Source organism: Cricetulus griseus (genome assembly GCF_003668045.3).
Source record: "Cricetulus griseus strain 17A/GY chromosome 1 unlocalized genomic scaffold, alternate assembly CriGri-PICRH-1.0 chr1_1, whole genome shotgun sequence".
NCBI lineage: Eukaryota > Metazoa > Chordata > Mammalia > Rodentia > Cricetidae > Cricetulus > Cricetulus griseus.
The window spans coordinates 50692435-50708322 of NW_023276807.1; the positions used below are offsets into that span (position 1 = coordinate 50692435).

A 15888-nucleotide genomic window follows, 5' to 3' on the forward strand; every position below is an offset into this window, starting at 1 on the left:
CTCTTAACCACTCAGCTATCTCTCCAACCAAAGTTTAGCGATTTCAGCGGCAGTAATTTGCCATAAAATCTGCCTACCTTGTTGTCTTGGGCTAAGTGAATTCAAGTTCTTTATCCCACTCTTAATTACTAATATTAACTCAAAAAAAAAAAAACTTCAGCATACAGCCATACACTTACATGTCTCTATACATATACATAGGTTACAGCATGAATACATGTTAGAGACTGAAGCAGAGCTCATAAGGTTTCAGGAGTGGACTAAGTTTGTAAAACTAAGACCTGGCACCAGACCAGTGCCAATGGAAGTCAGGTTTGAGAAAGAAGCTGCAGAAAATCAGCCTTGGTGTGAACAAGCCCACTGGATCCAGAGCAGTTAAATGGAGGATCAGGTCCAGATCCCAACCAATTACTAGACAGGCAGCCAGTGGAGTAGGCTGGGTCAACAGTGGGGAACAGTCAGGAAGTCCTTGGTCCTTGACATGCGCACCAGGTATCCTATGACAGTTGTTCTACAGCCAAGGCATCGCGGTGTTAAGTATACAACACTTTATGGGGTTCAGGCAAGAGTTACACTCTTTCCACAATCTTTTCTGTCCCATAAATTCCTGGACCTGGTTTCCCTGATATGACTTTAATATGCCCTGCCTCCTAGTTTCAATTCTCATTAATAAACTTACAGGGTGACTCCCTTTCACTCTGAGCAGGTACAAATTCTAGAAGTTCTTAGACAGGGACTACACAATCTGGAGCAATCCATTGGCTCCTCCTCTCTCCAACTTTCCAAGCTCCCTACTCCATTTGTAGGCAAAGTGCACCCCCCCACACACACACACACTCCACATACCCCCAAGACACACACAAACAAACCAACCTCTAGTGTCCATTAAGAGAAGGCTGCAGACCAAACCAAAGGATTACCCTTTCCTATTTCCTAAATATTCCTAGGATCAAGGTTTCCTCTGCCTTCTTAATTAGTTTCAAGGCTGAGACTGGCATAGCAGCCCTAAGGCAGATCTAAAGGGGACACTGTATTTCACTGGCCTAGAAGGCTCCAAAGAAGGGAAAACCCAATCGCTAGATCTGGGAGCCAAAGGGCATTTTAACGAAGGGCAATACACAGTGGGGAAGTGACTAGATGAAAGAAGTGTGGGCTTTCGGAGGGAAACTAATAAAGGCTATTTTTGTAACATTTCTGCAGACTCCAATCGGTGCTGCTTATAGAGACAGCTGCCTCTTCTCAGAAGTGAAAATATTTACAAATGGGAAAAATTGTGTTGCAAATATCTTTTTATGTCACACGGGGAAGTTCCTGTTACCTTTACAAGGAGAATCTTATGCTCTTATTTTGTACAGAAAAGAGCGCGGACAATTCATCCATGTTTTGTTTTTGGTTTGTTTTTTATATTTTGGAGTGGAGATTCTTCTTACTAGCGATTATCTTCGTTGCAATTTTATTCTTTTTTTTTTTTTTTTTTTTTTTGAGTACTCTCCCTTTTTAGTCCACAAACAACCCGACAGCAGAAACTACACCTGCTTTTGCTCATCCCAAAGCCTACTCCGGTTCCCCAGCATATATGTGGGAAACTTGCAAATATATAGCGGATTTCTGCGGGGCCCCATCCCTTTTGTCACCAAGGAGAGAGCGATCCTCACAGACTCCCAAGAAGATAATGCAACTCTACTATCCATGACTCGGCCCGCTGCACCCAAATAGGGAGGGGGGAAGGTCTCATCAGAGCCCCGATCTGTGTAGGAACCCAAGGAGAGATGCAGAGACCACCCATCTCCCGAGTCACAGACTGGCTGGTGGAGGGAGGAAGGCGCTCGCGGTGCAGAACCTGAAGTGCTCCGGCAAAGACATCGGCCGCGTCTTCACGAGCTCCCCACGCGCCCTTCCCAAGACCGCGGGGACTTCGGGCGGGAGCCATCCTCCCGGGTCGGATGGGAACCACAGACCAGCCCAGGACGTCGCAGCCGGCACCCGCAGCTCCGGAGGAAGGCGGGCCCCGGACCGGCCCCGCGCGCCCCCCACGCCCCCGCGCGAGCGCGAGCCGCCGGCGGAAGTGCTGCGTCGTGCACTTCCGGGTGTTGTCTGGCCGCCGTCGCGCGTCTTGGGTCTCCCGGCCACCGCCCGGGTCGTGGAGGCAGGAGCGACGTCACCGCCATGGCGGGCATCAAAGGTGGGCCTGGGGCGCGGGCCGCGGGGACGGGGACCGCGGGGATAAGGAGGGACGGCGTGGGGTCGACCCAGCCTCGGCTCCTCAAGCCGTCGCGCTCCGCCCCTGGACCAGAGCCGGGCAGCCGGGCCACTGAAGCGTTGTGAGCGAGTTTGCACCCAGAGACATTGAGGGCTGCCATCCGGAGGGATGCCCGTCCCCGCACATCAGTCAGTGTAGTTTCCCACCCGAGGCACGAGCGCAGTCCTCTCCCAAGCCTGGGCTCTGCATCCACTCTCGGGATCCCGGTGCACCATCTTTCCCTTGCCTCTAAATCGGATGCATCGGATTTTCGGGGTTTGTACAGTGCAGCAAAGCCCGGATGCTAACCCAAAGTGCTCCCGCTTCCTTTCCACCCACAGTTGCAGGTTGACACTTTTTTAAGTTGTGATTTTTTTTTTTTTTTTTAAGATAAGGTAACTAACACCTTGATAAAAGATTGCTTGTTTGTTGCATTCTTTGGAGAGACGGAATGTTGCTCGGTAGTTTTGCCCCTGGGGTAAGAAGGAAAGTTTTCGGTTTACTTATCAGCGGATCACTTTGGTTTCTTGACCTGCTTTGTAGAAGAGACAGCCAAGCAGGAAGTAAACAGTTGGATAGTTATGCCTCCCACCTCGCTGGAAAGGGCGACTTTGGTTGAGCTTTTTTCCAGGGTCACATTCTTTTCCGGCGTCTTGTTTATTCTCGGTGCCTGAAAAACGTTTCGTTTCCCATATAGAACCCTGTCATCTGAGTTACTAGGATACTTTCAGATCTCTTTTTGAACAATAATAGACCCTTTCAAATCCTAATGTGAACGGAAGTTACTGTGAAATGCTGCAGTTTTTAGGATGTTGCCTGTGCCTCTTCCTCATTTCTTCAATGTCATTAATGGGGGAGTCTTAACAAGAAAATAGATTTATGATTCTTCAAATGTGGGTAATGTTAATCTAGTGACAATGACTCCAACGGAATTTTACTTACTTCTTAAAGATTTCAGTGGGTTTTAAAGTTATGATTGTTCATCGAGATATTTCTTCCTGTTGATTTATATATTGCCTTTATATCAAGAAGTGTAGCTGTAGAAACCATTACATATTTCTTAATCGGATTGCCTGTTACTTTGTGGTAAATTATACTTTCTGCTAACTCCCAGACTGAGAAACTTGACCCCGTCACCTATGTCTTTGCAGTCACAGAGCCATCATCATCTTGTCTCTATAGAGAATTTTTGCTAGGTAATTGGGCTGTTCCATCCCTGGCCTGGAGGCTTTGGGAGTAGAAACCACACTCCTGTTTCATCTTTCAAATGTTGCATCACTCAATTACTGTGTGAATTCTTACCGTACTGGTGCGTCACTTAAGACGCCATTTATATAAAATAAGCCACCTAGTTGCCAATGTCATAAGTCTGAGGAAACATGACTGGTTTGGGGAGCACTCTTATCATCTTTTATCTGTAATGACTTAAGAGATGAGGTGTCGAGGACTGGAGAAATGGCTCAGAGGTTAAGAGCACTGGCAGCTCTTCCAGGGGTCCTGAGTTCAATTCCCAGCAACCACATGGTGGCTCACAGCCATCTATATAGTGAGATCTGGTTCCCTCTTCTGGCATGTAGGCATACATATAGACAGAACATTATATACATAATAAATAAATCTTTTTAAAAAAAGAGAGATGAGGTGTCACATGCAGTTGCCTTTGAGCATCTTCTAAATATTGAGTATATTTGAATGCATAGAAATATGACCCTAGGGTATCTCGATTCCCCCAAACAGTTCCATGGGGCTTGATTTTTCATATGTGAGTGTTCAAAAGGAATTGGATCTTGTATAAATAAATGTATCAGTAATTTTATGGGCTGGAGAGATGGCTCAGTGGTTAAGAGTGCTTACTGCTCTAACAGAAGAGCCAGTTCAGATCCCAGCACCCCCCACACACACACATACCCAATAGCTCACAAAAACCTGTAACTCCAGCTCAGTAGGCACCTCACTGACACACATATAAATACACACACCCATACTAAAATATTTTTAAATTATTTATTTTAATTTAGTTTAAAATATTTTCAATTAATTTTTATAGTATCCGTAGTAGAAGCTTGTGTTTTAAATGTGTTTCAGTGCTGGAACCTTATTTTTGGGTTTCTTGATTTTTTTTTTTAAATCTTTAAAGTTAACATTTGTTATTTGAAGGTTTTTGTTGTCGTTTTGGTTTTGTTTTGTTTTGTTTTGAGACATTATGTAGTCCAGGCTGACCTGGAACCCACAGTCAACACCTCAGCCTTCTTACTAGGGTCACGGGCATGTGCCACCACACTTGTTACACATGCAGGGGATCCAGGTTGGGTTCCCAGCGTCCTCATGACTGCTAATAACTGTAACTTCAACTGCAGGCATCCAACACTCTCTTCTGGTCTCTTCCTGCACCAAACACACACACACACACACACACACACACACACACATGTATACTTGAACTTTTGTTTGTTTATTTTGCTTTGGTTTTTCAAGACAGGGTTTCTCTGTGTAGCCCTGGCTGTCTTGGAACTAGCTGTATAGATGAGACTGGCCTTGAACTCAAAGATCTACCTGCCTCTGCCTCCAAGTGCTGAAATTAAAGGTGTGCATTACCACCACCAGCTAAAAAGTAAATTTTTAAAAAGAATTTAGATATGTGTTTTTTGTCACAGAGTAGCACTAACCTCAAACACATTAAGGTCTTGGCTTCCTCTTGCTCAGCTGAGGGCAAACACACTTTTTAAAGAAGAAAGACTTTTTTTTTTCCTGCCTGACTTACAGTGTTTGCCTCCTGTAGAGGGACAGTTGTTGACTGCAGACAAGTCTTTCATCTACTTCTAATTTATTTCAATGTGGGAAACAAAATATCAGACTTACAAAGTTTCACATCATAAGACACAAGTAACAGTGATTTCTGTGGGGGAAAAACATTTCTGGACTCTAACTTTGGTTCTGAGCACCCAAACTATTAGGAAATAGAACTAAGCATGAATGATACCTTTGCTTTTCCTTTCCTTACAGCATCTTGATGTGTAGGCCACACTGGCCCAGGACTAGTCATGTAGCACAGGGTCCCCTGAACACCTGCTCCTGCCTCACCCTGCTGAGTGCTAAATATGGATCGCCACACCTAACTTTAGATTTTGTTTTATTTGTTGTTTTTGGGTGGGGGCGTTGGTGTTGATGGTGGTCGTGATGTTGGTGGTGGTTTGTCAACTAACTGGTTAGTTGGTGTAGCCCAAGCTAGCCTGAAGCTTGCTATTTAGTCCATTGATCCACTTGAGTTCTGATGTTTGCTTCTTCCAGTAGAACAGGTGACTTCTGGGTAAATTCAATGTCTTCTGTACAGATGTACAGTGGTGAACTTAGCTGACTGTTGACTGCATTTCAGAGAGTAGAGGTGTTTTTCTTCAGAATGTCTTTTGTAATAGTATCTTCAGTGTTTAGGGACTTGGTTGCCTTTTCCATACAGACTTTCTCGTCTATAGAAAGAAGAACTGAGTTAGATAAGTTATTGACGTAACATGTTAGTGGTAAGTAGAGGCCAGAACACAGTGCTGTTGGGCCCCTCCTTCCCCTGTTCTGTGTTCCACGGGACTGCATTCATTCTGCAGTTGTTATTGAGTTTTAAAGTTGGAGCATGAGTGTCAGAAACATAAGAGGAACAATTGAGAAGGAAAGATGAATAGGAGTCCATTTGGATTGCAGCACTCACTGTACACCAGCTACTACACAAAATCCTGAGGATACAGAGATAAATAAAACAGAAATTCATCCTTAAAGGATTCCCATTTTTGCAAGAGACTATAAGTAATGCCCATGGACACATAATTAAGAAAGTGAAAATACATAGGTGAGTAGACTCAGCAGCCATAAAATTGATGCAGACTCATTGTTTGCTTGTTTGTTGATTTATTGATTTTTGAGGTAAGGTTTCAAGTAGCCCAGGCTGACCCTAAACTCTGACTCAGCATATAATTAAAGTTGGCCGTAAACTCCTGTTTCCACCTTCCAAGTGCCTGGGATTACCAGAGTGCACCACCACATCCGGTCATTGTTGATTATTTTATGGGTTAGCCAGATGCCTCATCAGCATGTATACACAGATAACATAGTCAATAAAATGTGATGATTTTAAAAGCCTGCCTGATTCTCCCTCTAGAATGTATATGCCATGAAAGTAAAAGCTTTGTTTGTTTTCCCCCTCATTGTTGTGCCTTCAGTGGCAGGGACAATGTGGCCCAAATTGAGTGCTCAGTGTATTTGTTGTATGAGTAAATAAGTGTTATTTATTCATGCAGCAGTCCTTGGATGTTGAATCCAGAACCTCGTTTACACCCGGCAAGCACTGTACCACTGAGCTAGTCCCTAGCCCCCTCCATAAATCAATAAGTAATAAACACAGTAGCAGAGTTGGCATAGCTGAGGCAGAGATGCTGGAGATGAGAGCTGAAGGGAAAGCAGTAGTAAACTACAAGAGACACAGAGTGGGGTGGGAACACGGGCTGTAGGGGCTAAAGGGAGCCAGTGAGGTCCTTGCTATATGCTTTATGTCAGTCACTTTCCTGAATGAATGAACACTCTGAGGTGGGATGCTAAAATGCCCAGAAGCATTGTAGGTGAAGTAACCGCTGGTTTCCAGAATAGGAAGTAGTGGTACAAGAAGCCAGGAGGACATTACTGCCTGTAGACAGGTCCACGAGGGACAAAAGGGAAACAGTGTTCTCCTGTAGTTACTGCATTCCCTGTAAACCTGGAGTGCTGTGTTTGCTGTTTAAAACACAAACATATCCTTGACTTTTCCCCACTGTCACTGGAAATATAAAATATAGTGATGTTAATAACTAAGTACACTGTGTTCACGGTGACCTGAATCACCTTCTATTCAGCATTGCAGCTGACACCAGTTGGCCAAGACAGTGTCAGCGGCCATCTTGTCGGTAGTATTAGGGAGTGTCTGACCCCTCGCCACTAATTTTTGTAGGTATGCTGTAGTTTTCTACTTGGTAAATTTTAGATTTTCACTTACCTTTTGGATTTTAACTTTTCTGTTAAGGTTAGACAGTACCAGTTTTTTAAAAGTTACTTCCTGGGCCTGTGAAATGATTTAACACTTAAGAAAGAATGCTTGCCCCTAAACCTGATGGCCCGAGTTCAGTCCTCAGAGCCCCAGAATGGTGGAAGGAGAGAACAGCTCCTTCAAGTCACCCTCTGACCTCCACAAGGACACACACTAAATAAATAAAGCTAAAAAAGAAATTAATAAGTCTTACCAAGTCATTTTCTTAGCCATTGGGGATGCAGAAATGCAGTCTATGTAGAAATTAAATAGATCACTTTTCTCTTGGTTGAAATCTAGGTTGTTGATTATATATAATAAAGTCATTTCTCACTTTAGTGTATAGCAGCCGTGTGTGGGGAGCTTGAGAGGTATATCTGACTACAGAGCACATCCTCTCCCTGTGGTAAGACTGTGGGACCACCTCCTCATCAGGCTGTCCTGTTACCCTACACATTTCCTAGGATTTGGAAACTCAGAACTATGCTTCTGTAACCTATTTAAAGACTAACAAAATTGGGGCTGGAGAGATGGCTCAGCAGTTAGGAGCACTGATTACTCTTCCAGGGGTCCTGAGTTCAATTCCCAGCACCCACATGGCCACTCACAACTGTCTGTAACTCCTGTTCCAGGGAATCCAACACCCTTAGAGATATGTGTGCAGACAAAACACATACAAATGTGTATAAAATGAAAATAAATATATTACTTGAAAAACTTGAAGTTAGGTATTTTTTTTTAAAGAGTAACAAAATTAATTGATTGCACTAATTAACTATAGGCAGGTTGTTACTATGAAGTCTATCTAGTAAATCTCTGGCATTTCCTTAAAAAAATAACAAGGTAGGCGTGGTGGCATATACCTTTAATCCCAACACTTGAGAGGCAGAGGCAGGTAAGTTTGAGGCCAGCCTGATCTACATAGCAAAGTCTGCCAGGACTACACAGTGAGACCCTGTCTAAAAATAATTAAAAAGAAAAATACACATCATCATAAATTACACATACCCTCGGACAGCTTTTCTTTCAGTTTCTTGCTTTTTGTCTATTTTAATGAGGTTTTTCCCTCCCTCCCCTCCTCCTTCCTTCCTTATTGTTTGTGATGCCTATGGAGGTCAGAGGACAACTTTATAAACTTGGTTTTCCCCTTTCACTTCTCGTGTGGCAAGTGTTTCACTCACATGTGGATTAAATAGAATGTTTGTGCTGGAGGAGGAGTGGGTGGAAGGACTTAACTCTATGTGCCTTAATAGTCCTGAGCAATGGAACTGGTCGTTGGGGTGTATACTATGTGTTAGCAGTAGGGCTAAACTGATGTACCGGCTAAGGATTCCTTGTTGGGAGTTTTTGGAAGCAAATGTGTTTCCGCTTGTGGATTACCTCTGATTTGGGAATATTTGGATGTATATAGTGGAGTATTTGGGGGACAAGGTGCTTGTTTGAGATAGGTATTCCTGACTGTCCAGGAACTCACTATGTAGACCAGAGTTCCACCTGCCCCTACCTCCCTAGAGACAGGATTAAAGACCTGAGTTAGCTGGCCTTCCTGGCATTCCAGAGTCAGAGCCTTTCAAAGGGTTGGGGAGGATGCTCATCCTCTACACTTTTGTTTTGAGGATGCTGTAGAAGCTCATTCTGAAACTATAATTTGGCAGTTTGAAGACAGTTCACATTTTGTTTTGGTTTTTGAGATCGGTTCTTACTCTGTAGTTCAAGTGGACCTTTTTAGCTTATAGTAATCCTCCTGCCTCAGTCCCGGGAGTGCTGAGATTACCATGTATGAGCCACTCCTCCCACTATGGGATGGTTCACTTTTAACAGTTCGAATTTAGAGGGGAGGGTGGAGTGTTTCACTTCTGGGATTCATGTAGCGCTCAGACTGGCGTAGGCATGAACAAAGGCAGCACTCATGTTTGTGGCTTAACTGACTGAGCTCTCTGGGGCTTCTGTTTGTTTTGCAGCTCTAATTAGCTTGTCATTTGGAGGAGCAATTGGCCTGATGTTTTTGATGCTTGGATGCGCGCTTCCAATATACAAGTACGTAATTTTTCCCCCTCTTTGAGTATTTAAAGGTAAAATTCTCCTGTTTTTAAAGTTTTTAACATCTTTGTTTTCTACAGGTAATGCAGGAAAATGTTTATTTACCAAACAATCCTTTTCTAAAAATCACCACTTGAAGTTTATTTGTAAAGATACTAGAATGCCAATGCAGAGAGATTTTTGGCTATGATCTGCTTCTGAAATGGCCTGGTGACAGCAACCCGTCCCTACTGCCCATCAATAATACTCCAACAAAATCTAAAACATCTTATTACAGAAAATACCATAGGCAACTTCTGAACACAACTGACTAAAGACATAATGTAGGTGATTTCTTTCCCTAGAACAGAAAGAACTTTCTATTGAGACATTGTCTCATTACTGGCCTCACTCAGAGTCTGTCTGCCCCAGCCTCCCACTTCACCATGCCCAGTTTAGAAAACTTTTAAAATTAGTAATATTTAAGTAACTTAGTTCTAAAGATACAAAGGAGAAGAAGTGAACCATACACATGGAGAGAGGATTGTGTCTCTCACAAGTACATGAAAACATACTAAGTCCCACTCAACACTACTTGAAATCTCCTGGTGAAGGTAAAGAAAGTGGGCAGACAGGCACTGCTAGGTGCCAGCGGGGACTGAGTCTGACAGGGGTTTAGGAAGTGAGTAGCTGCCATTTCTTGGAACTAGTTTGCCTGTGTCTTGTAGTTCATGGAACTGGCCCTCTTCTTCTTAGAAATCTTCATACAAATCCACTCGAAAATGTTTGCAAAGATATCTGTAGTTGGGTAAGAATATTGCTCTTCACAGTCGCCATGTCTGTAATAGCAGAAATGGAAACCTGGTGACATCCCAAATGCCCATCCAAAGCTAAATTATGGGATGAGAGAAATAGTGTAGTAGACAAAGCACTTGCGGCAGGAATATGAGGACCTGAGTTCAAATCCCCAGAACCCATGAAATAGCTGAGTGTGGTAGCACATGCTTATACTCCCAGTGTTCCTCTGATGAGATGCAAAGTGAAGACAGGAGACTCTCTAAGCTTTGCAGGCCAGGATAACCTGGTATAGACACCAGCAAACAACCTGTCTCAAACAGTGCAGTAGGTAAGAACTGACACCCAAGATTGTTCTCTGATATCCACACACACACACACACACACTTAAAATAGAAAGGCTGAAGAACACAGTTCAGTTAGCAAAGTGCCTGTTGTATAAGCATGAGGACTGCTTGCCAAACCCCAAACCCAGGTGCAAAAGCAGAGTATGGTGTTCCGTGTTTGTAAGCCCAGTGCTAGGAGGTAGAGACAGCCTAGCCTATTTGGTAAGCCCCAGATCAGTGAGAGACCCTGTGTCAAATAAAAGTGGACAGTGCCTGAGGAGGAACAATGTCCAAGATTGTTCCTTGACCTTCATACCAGTACCCATACACACACACACACACACACACACACACACTACACCTATACAAACATATATATACCAAAAAAACAAATTGAATTATTGTGGATTCTTGAATGACAATATTATTAAGGAATGAGGTAGGACTGTAATGCTGTTGTATAGAGTTCTACCTTGGTTACATTTGCATGAATTGTGGAAGGTCCACAAGAAGCTCCTTAGAAAGATTAAAAAAAGAAAAGAAAAAAAGAAGGGGATTAGATAGCTTCTGGTTTTAAACTTTTTTGTATTTCTATGTTGTTTGAATTTTTCTTAAATATATATTCCACTTAAAAAATGTTTTGCTCTCGTTTCCCACATATATGCTGGGGAACCGGAGTAGGCTTTGGGATGAGCAAATGCTGTTGGGTTGTTTGTGGACTGAAAAGGGAGAGTACTCAAAAAAAAAAAAAGTAAAATTGCAACGAAGATAATCGCTAGTAAGAATCTCCACTCCAAAATATAAAAAACAAACAAAAAACAAAAAATGTTTTGCTCTCTTAAGATGCTTAGGAAAAGACTAAGAAAGACATAAAGGGGCTGGAGAGATGGCTCAGTGCATAAGAGCACTGGCTGCTCTTCCGGAAGACCCAGGTTCAGTTCCCAACCCCCACATGGTGCCTGGCAGTCATCTGTAACTCCAGTTCCAGGGGCTGTAACAGCTTCTCCTGGCCTCGTTGGGTATTGCATGCACGTGACGAACATACATTCGTGCACAACACTCACATAAAAATAAATCTTTTTCAAAAAAAAGAAAATATGACAGATAGCTCTAGCAAATCTCCATTGTGTATGTATTTAAGCTTTTCAATTTTAAAGACCATTTGTTTCTTGTACATTTTTTAATATACTGTTAAAACATGACAAAGAGGTGGAAAGAGTTTGTCCCCTTCACACAGCTTCCCCCACTGCAGTTGTCAAAGCCAGAAAATGAAATCAGTACGACATGGTTAACAACAAACTAAAAACTATGTTTTCCAGTACTATTTTCAGTTAGTGTCCTATATTTTGGTTTCAATTAAGGGAGGCATGGGTATTTTAACATTATGATAAAAACAGGATGTCAAAGGCGTGGATCTTTAATTTTTAAAGTTTTGTGTAAATATTCTTATTTTCAGTATGCCTCCTTATTAAGCTAAAGGAATTTTTAAAATTTTGATCATTATTTCATAAATTATTTTGTCAGTAGACCTTATAAATATTGTGCCATAATTGAATACAGGGATAAATTGACTCTGAAATGCTCACATGAGCTTGTGGCTTTGTTTTCAGCTGCAGCTTGTTTGACACCTTGTAATTTTCCTTTGGTCTGTAAGCAGACACGTATTTAATATGTTGGAAAATGACATCGCTGACAAAAACTGCATTAACTTCTTTTTTTCTTTTCTAGCCAATACTGGCCCCTCTTTGTTCTGTTTTTTTATATCCTTTCACCCATCCCATACTGCATAGCAAGAAGATTAGTGGATGACACAGATGCCATGAGCAATGCCTGCAAGGAGCTCGCCATATTCCTCACAACAGGCATTGTTGTCTCCGCTTTTGGACTCCCTGTTGTATTTGCCAGAGCACATCTGGTGAGTTGCCAAAGTGTGTGAAATTTTTTTCTCAGACTGTTCATTTTTTCTTACAAGTTTCGTCACATAAAAGAGAGATGTGAGAGGTTAGGATGTAGCAGACAGATTGAAACCCCAGCTTTCTGTTTGTTCTTTGCTGTTGGGGTGAAACTGTCGGAGAGCAAGGCTTGGGTCTGCAGCAGAAAAGGCACGTTAACTCACCAGCGCTGAGCACCCAGGGGCCCGCCCTGTGAGACCTTGAGCAGTGGTTCTCAACCTTCCTAATGCTGTGACCCCCCAGCCATAGAATTATTTCATCCCCACTTCATAACTGTAATTTTTCTACTGTTATGAATCGTAAATATCTGGCATGCAGGATATCTGATATGAAACCCATTTGAAAGGGTTGTTCAACAACTTAGGAGTCCTGATCCACAGGTTGAGAACCACTGAGCTAAAGGCTAGACACACGAGAAGGTTGTTCTGTGCAGCTGGGAAGGGTGAAAGAGGAGAAAGAGCAATCACTCCGCAGCTCTGAAAGGGTGGAGACTAGCCACAGTTCAAGTGATGGAGGCAGTTACACCCTCCACCCCTTTCAGAGGAAGCGGAGTTTGTTTTCATCGCTGGTGCTTAGGGCTCAGTCTCCACTCTAGCAAGATTTCCACGTCAGGGGCGGGGTGCGTCCTAAGTGCACAGGGCCCTAGAGTGGACCCTCAGAACTGCAGATGGTGCCAAACAAAGCTCAGATGCTCATTATCAGAGCTAAGGTTGTTCCGGAATAATGATCAGCCCCTAACTCTCTACTTTTCGATTAATCAATGGCAAATAAAAACACTGTGTGAGAGTGTTGTACTGGGAAGGTCATTACAAGCCACATTGCTTATGATCGTGATTGGCCAATGCACAGAGCGTTGGTTTGCTCCGAGTGGCCTTTGCTTTGCACACCTGCTGACCGTTGCTTTCTTCCTGCCGCAGATTGAGTGGGGAGCATGTGCACTCGTCCTCACAGGAAACACAGTCATCTTCGCAACTATACTGGGCTTCTTCTTGGTCTTTGGGAGCAACGATGACTTCAGCTGGCAGCAGTGGTGAGAGGAGCTACCGAACTGTTGTCACATGGACTTCTGTCATCTGTTGGCCGTCCATGCACAGGAGATGGGGACCGTGATGCTGAATTGTGTAACGAGCTCCTGGGGGTCTCCCAGCCACTCCCTTCTCAGTCCCCTGTTTCCACGGGGACTTGCTGAGGATTAAAAGGATTTTTTCTCTTTTGGAAAAGCTTGACTGGTTTCCCACTTCTCTAGACTGCTTTCTGTGGTGTCCTGCTGAATCTAAAATACTCACATGTTTTCCCTGTTCAGTTGTTTTTAAATCAGTATGCAATGTTAAACATTTTTAAGATGTAATAACCATTTGCTTTGGTTTAGAAATTCAGAACTTCTGGCTGTATTATGGGCTAAAGTACATATTTTCTCTAAAAATCAGTTAATCTCCATTACAAAAAAATATATATGTATATGTAAGTTTTTTTCAGTCAGGATGACATCACTCCCAGGTGAGTGCAAACATTCAGATTGTTGACATACCTTATACACTATTTACTCAGTGCAAAGATAGCTGCATTTATACCTCAGGGGGGCCAAGTAATACTGCCCATGCCCTCCATAAGGGTTGCTGGTTTTACTAGTAGACAGGTGTTTTGTGAACTGAAAATTATTTTATGGAATTGCTACAAAAGAGTGCTTTTCTCTTCAATTGTTAGAATTTATGTTAAACTTTAAGGTACAAACAAGTCTGGGGATACAGTTTATATTTGTGTTTATTACCGTCAAAGCAAGTGAGTTGCTGTGTGGGAAGAAGCGAAGCTGAAATTCCCTGGTTTGAGTGCCACTTCTGTTTATAAGTGACAAGTCTGAGCTTTGTCAGCCTCCCATGGTTCGGAGGGGTGACGTGGACATGCATGGGACAGTTTGTTTGCATTGTAGATAATCAAAAACTTTCCCCTGCTTCCTCCTTTTAACTTATTTTGTACATTGTATATATTAAGTCAGAGAACTTTTCAAATATAGTTTAATAGCATTTAGAAATGTTTGACTACTAGGAAAAAACAATTGCTATGCCATACATTCAGAGTGCCCCTCCCCCTCAAGGCCTTGACTAGATTCACAAGTGACTTGGTAGTCTTGCAGGTAATCCAGGGTCAGAGATTTCTAGGACTCTGACTTTGATAGGAGCGGTCTCCTGGGGTTAGAGCGTGTGTATTTCAAAACCTCTTGAGACAGGCTTCCTAGTGCCTCCTAATTGAGGTGTGGTTTCATCATGACAGATCTGCTATTGTAAAGGTATTTGTTGTATGAATTAATTCAGAGTAGCCAAATGCAGCTGTATCACAGCTTCAAACTCAAACCCGACCAAAAACTTCCCCCAAATGGCCAGGCATGACCAAATCGTAGCGGTTATTCAAATCTCCGATTCTCAATCCTTAATTCAAGAGCTGATTATGAAAAATGTTCACATTGATCCAACAGTATTTTGTGAAGACATTTGTATGTTTCTTCAGTCTGCTTATATAAAAAGAAGTGTTCTGCCTTTAGCTGAAAATGAGTAACCATGACAACTGTCTTTTGTTGTTTTCTAGAGTTCTATTTCTCAACAACAACAACAACAAAATGGGAACATAGATGACATTTGTTCAGCTTTTTACTAAAGATGCCTAAAGCTGCAGTTTTTATTTTGTTTTGTGTGACCTGACCAATGTTTGATTACCTTTGGCTGTGAGGTGGGAAGCCGTGTGAAACCTGCAAATGTAGCTGTGCCGTTTGTGGGTTAGACTAAACATGGCTTACTGAGTGATGTTGATGGGGGGTGGGGGGTGTGCACATGGTCAGAACTCTGCCTTCGATCAGCGTGGAGCAGCGGTTCCTTCTCAGGTCCTTCCCCATTTTCTGTTCCTTCACGTGTGCAGTGCTGCGCACTTGGCTATAGACACCTTTTCTAACAGCTGCATATTCTTTCTGGGTACTGATTTTATGGGCAGCATTTTGTGTCTGACCATGACACTGACTTGACAGTCCCCATCTCTGGTTTCTAGGCTAGTCACTTAAGAGTTTTCATGAAGATGCACCACCATGGCATTGCCATTCCGCTGTGGAGAGAAAAAGGAAACTTTTGATGATGAAACAATAAAGATTTTAAATATCCATTCTAGCTTGTGGATGTTTTCATAATAAAAGTTCAGTCTCGGAACTTTTAATAATGTGACACATGCCCATAGCCTCAGCACCTGAGAAGCTGAGGCAGGAGGATCAACAGTCCAAGGCTACATGGGGCTACTTGGGACCCTGTCTAAAAAAAAAAAAATCAAAAATAGTAAAATCCTAGAAAGCAAGCACACTAGCAGATCAAACCTGCAACGGAAAGTGAAACCTTAGTAACAATGGTGCCACAAGGCCCTGTGACCTTGAGTGGTGATAAATGGGCTAGCACCCTGCCATATTTACATTGAGTACTTGGAGGCATGAATGCAGGTTACCCTTGACTGGTCTGTGCCTTAGACCCCAGGGCACTTTGTGTT

The 15888-nt window shown here is 42.8% G+C and overlaps 1 protein-coding gene across 1 annotated transcript; it reads left to right on the top strand.

Moving 5' to 3' along the window:
* Positions 1–2027: 2027 nt before the first annotated feature.
* Leprotl1 (leptin receptor overlapping transcript like 1) lies at positions 2028–15516 on the top strand. The gene is made up of 4 exons (XM_027391258.2): positions 2028–2182; positions 9242–9317; positions 12149–12335; positions 13290–15516. The coding sequence occupies exons 1-4, from the start codon at positions 2167–2169 to the stop codon at positions 13404–13406; spliced, it is 396 nt and encodes a 131-aa protein (XP_027247059.1). The 5' UTR covers positions 2028–2166; the 3' UTR covers positions 13407–15516.
* Positions 15517–15888: the final 372 nt, after the last annotated feature.